The sequence below is a fragment of the Zophobas morio genome, unplaced genomic scaffold (genome assembly GCF_036711695.1).
Source record: "Zophobas morio isolate AGI-343-1 ecotype UQ-CSIRO unplaced genomic scaffold, CSIRO_AGI_Zmor_V1 ptg000026l, whole genome shotgun sequence".
NCBI classification, from domain to species: domain Eukaryota; kingdom Metazoa; phylum Arthropoda; class Insecta; order Coleoptera; family Tenebrionidae; genus Zophobas; species Zophobas morio.
In genome coordinates, this window is record NW_026972131.1 from 3,727,242 (window position 1) to 3,733,221 (window position 5,980).

At 32.9% G+C, this 5,980-nt stretch overlaps 1 protein-coding gene across 1 annotated transcript; it reads left to right on the forward strand.

Annotated features, from left to right (window-relative positions):
• Positions 1 to 1,846: 1,846 nt before the first annotated feature.
• Positions 1,847 to 4,282, forward strand: LOC135136661 (juvenile hormone esterase-like). Its single transcript, XM_064066056.1, has 7 exons — positions 1,847 to 2,008; positions 2,068 to 2,205; positions 2,605 to 2,959; positions 3,011 to 3,195; positions 3,254 to 3,601; positions 3,654 to 3,801; positions 3,850 to 4,282. The coding sequence occupies exons 1-7, from the start codon at positions 1,880 to 1,882 to the stop codon at positions 4,158 to 4,160; spliced, it is 1,614 nt and encodes a 537-aa protein (XP_063922126.1). The 5' UTR covers positions 1,847 to 1,879; the 3' UTR covers positions 4,161 to 4,282.
• Positions 4,283 to 5,980: the final 1,698 nt, after the last annotated feature.

Below are 5,980 nucleotides of genomic sequence, written 5' to 3' on the forward strand. Positions count from 1 at the left end.
TCGTTTGAATCTCAAGGCTGAAAATAATAAGACTGATCGTTCTAAACCAGACTTAAATATAGACGATTATATGATAGTACAATTAACAACTCAAAAACAAAACAAAAAATGTTACATTGGTAAAGTGTTATCACTTAACCCTATTTTTTGTGATTTTTTGAAAAGGAATCCAAAAATTCCGGATGCTTTTATGTTTCCGGACATTAAAGTTCAGGGGGAGATCCAAGAAAATGAATATATAATGAAACTACCTCCACCTCAGGTACTCAGAAGAGGCAGTTTAGTTTTTGAAAAAAAATTATTGAAAAAATATTTGATTTAATTCTAGTTTTTTTTTAAGTGATGTGATTAAAATTTGTGATAATGTAACCTCAACCTGGGTCGAGATTTGTACAAGTATATATCGTAGAGAATACTAAATGAAGAAACTGTGCAAAATTCTAGGTGCCCATGAACACTTTTAAAGGGGAAAATTACCTCTGAAAATTTATCAAGTGGGGTTATCCACTCCTCTGTTGTGCAAAAAAAATACTTACGTGTTAAATTGTTGCCTTATGAGTCACTGATAAGTAAAAACTGCTGACGTAACTAAAAATATCCTTGGCCTTATGTACTTTTAATTTCGTAAAGTCAAAAGCAAAATTTCATAATATAATTTATTAAAAAATTAATAATAATATATCATATAATTTATTAAATCTTTGAGTGATTTAAACGAACTAATTTGTACACACCAGACATTTTTAATTTCAAAATTAAAATAGACCATAAGGTTTTCTGACTGAATGTGCAAAAAATCTAGAATATTGCATATGTCCACTTTTAGAACAAACATTTGACCCAAGAAAGTGTAAAATTCGAACGTATACTCACTCTATTGATTTAGACATCTAAAACCTCGATTTCAGAGTAGCGTTCTTTTTGTAAGTAACATCAGATTTTTTTCCTTAAACATTTCAGTTTGTTGCTTAGCAGAACAATACATTTTATTTATTTATTTTTTTCGTCTAAAGGGAAAGCACTTACCTAGTCACCGTACGTTAGTAAACACTTGGTAAAAAAAGGTTTAAATTCAACATCATTATCGGCAAAACAAAAAAGTCAAGTTAAAAAAAAGTTAACAATCGCCCTGTAGTACATTATGTAAACAAATTTTGAGGAAATCAAAGGAAATCACAGGAAATCAAATGAAATCAAAGGAAATCACAGGAAATCAAAGGAAATCAGAGGAAATCAAAAGAAATCGGGGGAAATCAACAGGAAATCATTGTCAAAAGGAAATCAATTGTACACTTGATGGTCGGCGGTTTACCCCTCGGGTAATTCGATGGATAAAAATAGTATTTTCACCACTTTTTTTGGGTTTTTTTTTTCGAGCATACCAGGTAGTGGAAGAACTGCACAGACATTATTATTATTACTATTTGCTTAACTGGTATCTACACGCTTTTTATTATTCATTTAAAAATCACTGACATTTCGTACATTTTCGTACGGTGTTTCGTTAAAAAGTTAAAAAAAGTTGTCCATTTGTACTAAACTTGAGACTGAAATCATGCATATTCTTGACTTTACATTTTTAAAATTCAGAATTAAATGGCAATTACTCAGTGTGCAATTAACACTCAGTGGCCTTAACTACTTACGTACATACTGATATTACCACAATTTATGATAGCAATCATTTATTATTAAAAAGCCTACCTTAACAGAAAATAGTACTCGCTAATGGTGATAGAAAATAATTACGATTATATTTACGACCTGTAAGTAGTTAACCAGTGGAACGTTCAAGTATTATTCTTATCAAAAAAAAAATAATGATAACCTACGGACAACACTGAGTAATAACTTAGTATGAAGTTTGAACTTAATTACGATGGTTGTGATAGAAATCGAAAGTGGCAAATTAAGAGGAAAACTAGGCCTCGATAAGTTAAATAATAATTTCTACATTTTCCATAATGTACCCTACGCCCAACCGCCTGTGGGATCACTACGTTTTAAAGTAAACAAAATATGTTTTAAATACGATTAATTTTATTATCTAATGATAACACATTTAAGGCACCACGACCGGTGCAACCATGGAAAGGGATCAAGGATGCTACCAGAGAAGGATCTGAGTGTGTTTCTCGCCACTTAATTACTCGAAAAATTGTTGGATCGGAAGATTGTCTAAATTTGAATGTTTATACGCCAGAGGTGAGTGACGACTGATGACACAGCAAGGACAGATATGTATTTAATTTAAAAACAGATACACATAAATAGTCAGTGATTTTCGATACTTGATTGGATTAACTTATCCTAAAATCTGTTGGGTTATGATTACGAAACTATTTGACAAACTCTGACGAGATAGTAATCTCATATTTAATGTTTATTACGTACGCTATATTTACGAATTATTTTTAGAATCGAAAAAGTAACATACTTTTTTTATCATAAACACAAGCTAACCACTTAAATGGCAATTGAATTAGTTCTAGATTATGACATTACAGATAACAAAAATATATAAAATTTTTCAATTTTACCTATATTATGTTACTTCTCTTTTGTACAAACAACTTATTTTTCATGAATTTTTTTTAATTTCAGTTACCCCAAAAAAACAGACCCAAGCCCTTGAAACCTGTAATGTTCTGGATACATGGAGGCATTTTCATGACGGGGTCAAACAAAACAGACCTTTTTGGGCCAGAATTTCTAATGGCTGAAGACGTGGTTCTTGTCACTATAAATTATCGTTTGGGGATTTTAGGGTTTCTAAGTCTCGAAGATACGTCGCTTGGTGTTCCAGGGAATGCAGGTTTTAAAGATATGGTTATGGCGTTGAAATGGGTCCAAAAAAACATCACCAAATTTGGTGGCGACCCAAATAATGTCACCGTATTTGGAGAGAGTGCCGGAGCAGTTGCTGCACATCTCTTGATATTATCTCCTATGACAAAAGGTTTTCCTTGTGTGATAATCTCTTAAATTTTAACAAATAAGTGTGTTTCAGGTTTACTGCATAAAATCATAGCTCAAAGCGCATGCGCTTTAAATACCTGGGTCGGGGGACGAAGATCGGCAAAAATCGTTGCAGAACAATTAGGATTTTCGAATTCAGATGAAAGAAAACTTATTTCCTTCTTACAAGGGGTGTCAGCGGTTGACATTTTAAAGGCTCAGATCAAAATAGACACTGTAATCGAGAAAGTACGACATAGTGTATTTCGCTTTTAACACTGTTTGGTTTAAACAGGCGGATTTCATAGAAACAGACTTTCGGTTTTTTGGAGCTGTCGTAGAAAAGCCGTCCAGTGAGGAGCCGTTCTTGGACAGACGACCCATCGACATAATATCGTCAGGAGATTACAATCACTTACCAATGATGATAGGTTATAATGATAGAGAAGGCATGGCTATTGATCAAATCGTTCCTTCAAGAGCGAGAGCACCATTTTTTGAAAATATGGAATTCTCTGTACCTCTGGCTTTGAAAGTTCAAAGAGGTAGCACTCTTTCCAAACAAATTGCGAATGAAATACGACTTTTTTATTTTGGAGATGTGAAACAGACCAGAGAGGAGCATCAAACACAGTATTTTGACGTACGATATTTTTATGTACATTGATAAAAATACTAATCCCGAATATTTCCAGTTATCCACAGACACTTGCTTTTTAAGAGATATTTATTTTTCTGTTAAACACCACATAAAAACATTTACTAAACCCATTTATTTTTATAAATTTACCTTAGAAACAGAATTAAATATTTTTAAAAAACTTCAAAATAAAAATATAGCCGGTGAGTTATTTTCAATTTCTGGGATTAATACTCTAAAACCAATTTTAGGTGTATACCACGGAGACGAATTAGGTTATATTTTTAAAACAATGTTCACACCTGATATTACTCCAGAAAGTCCAGAGGATCTAGCCCAGAAAAAAGTAATCAAATTATGGACAAATTTTGCTGCTTGTGGTAATCCTACGCCAGACTCAACTGATTATATTTTGGGTGTGAAATGGAAACCTGTTGACACTCACAATGTAAATTACCTCGAAATCGGAAATCCATTATCAATGAAAAGTAATCCAGAACCTGAAAGAATGGCATTTTGGGAGAAGATATTTGAAATCAACCCACTAGTTTCGAAATTGTAATTTGTATTAATTTGTCAATGGGTTTAGTTATTGATTGTATATTTTGAGAATAGTGCGGGTTTCATAATTAGTATTTGAATGTTCCTAATTTAATTTATTTGAATAAATTATTATAGTTTGAAGCAATTTCATTTGGACAACCCATACTTAGTGAAATAATCCCATACTTGTGCGTTAATAGTATTTAATATATTAAGGGAATCAAGAGGAAAATAATTCCCGCGAGAACAAGTTAATTCACTTCTTGTTTTCTCCGTAATTCCCGACTTACATTCAATGGTTTATTTATAACCGGGGAATATTCTTAACATCACCAAAATTTTATAGAAAAACTGAAAAAATAGGTACAACCACAGCTGCATAGGAACACAATGGTATTTAGTATTTACTAATATAACTGTCTTGTTTGTAAACAGTCACGTAAATATTTGAATGTGTTTGAAAATTAACTACTTTTTTTTTTTTTTAATTAATTTGAAGCATGCAGACAGACTTTAAAATCACTCAGGACTGACCACTAAAATGTTGTAAAATGAGTTAATAGAACAGAAGATGTACATAAAAAATATATTTGTGGCAGGCCTTCGAATTATTATTTGCCGTTTATTTGCAACAGGGCAATTATTTTGAGAGACTCAGTAGGCAACCGAATATACAGAGCGTGGATAGTTTCATTGACTATCTTGAACACACTCGGGTAGAGGATAAATGACACATGACTTGACAGCATTTCCTAGATTTACGTATCAATTTTTCGCGCTTCTTATGAGTGGCTACAGTTCTTTGTGCGACATAGTTTATCGCGGACTCTGTCGATTGTGGACTACAGAGCGATGTAATATATCTTGATATTTCAAAGGCTTTTGACAAACTAGATCATGGTATATTAATTGATAAACCCTATGCTTTGGGCATGAATATGTAATTAATTCGCTTTTTTGGGTCTGTCCATTGCTATGGATATGATTCTGATGTCATTACTGTTATATTGGGTTCTGTACTCGATCCGCAGCTTTTTTTATTGTTCATCAATGATATCTCGAACGATTTAGATGTTGAAATTTCTTTATATGCAGATGACACCAAGATATCCAATAGAATAAGTTCAACTGATGACTGCCGTAAGTTACAACATAATTTAAATAGGATTTTGGTATGGTGCAATTTGAACAGGCTTTTGTTAAATCAAAATAAATGTTATGGAATGTCATTTTCTTTAAAGCGATATAGTATTCACATCGAATACGTCCTTAATGGGGTAATCTTAGCTAGGCCTCAGACCGTTGTAAATCTTGGAGTTGTTTTTGATAGCAAGCTCTCATATGCTTATCATATTAACAAAGTTGTGGCAGACTGCATAAAAACTTTGGGTTTCATCATAAGAAACTCTAGAGATTTTCAATACTGTGACATTATCATTCGACCTTTTTATACATTACTAGGCAGCAAACTTTACTATGCTTGCATAATTTGGTGTCCTCACCATAACATTCATTTAATCCATCTGGAACGTGTCATACGTAGGTTCGTTCAATTTGTTTTATCGAGAAAATGGTTTTACCCACCTATTGGTCGAAAAGGACGAAAAGGACGAAAAGAACGGAAAGGACGAAAAAGGACAAAAACGACCAAAAATAAGAAAGAGGACGAAAAAGGAGGGAAAAGACGAAAAAGAACGAAAACGTCGAAAAAGGACGAACAGGTCGAGAAGGACGAAAAGGACGACAAAGGAAGAAAAGGACGAAAAATTAGGAAAAGGACGGAAAATGACGAAAAGGACGAGAAGGATCAAGAAGGACGAAAAATGAGGAGAAGGACGA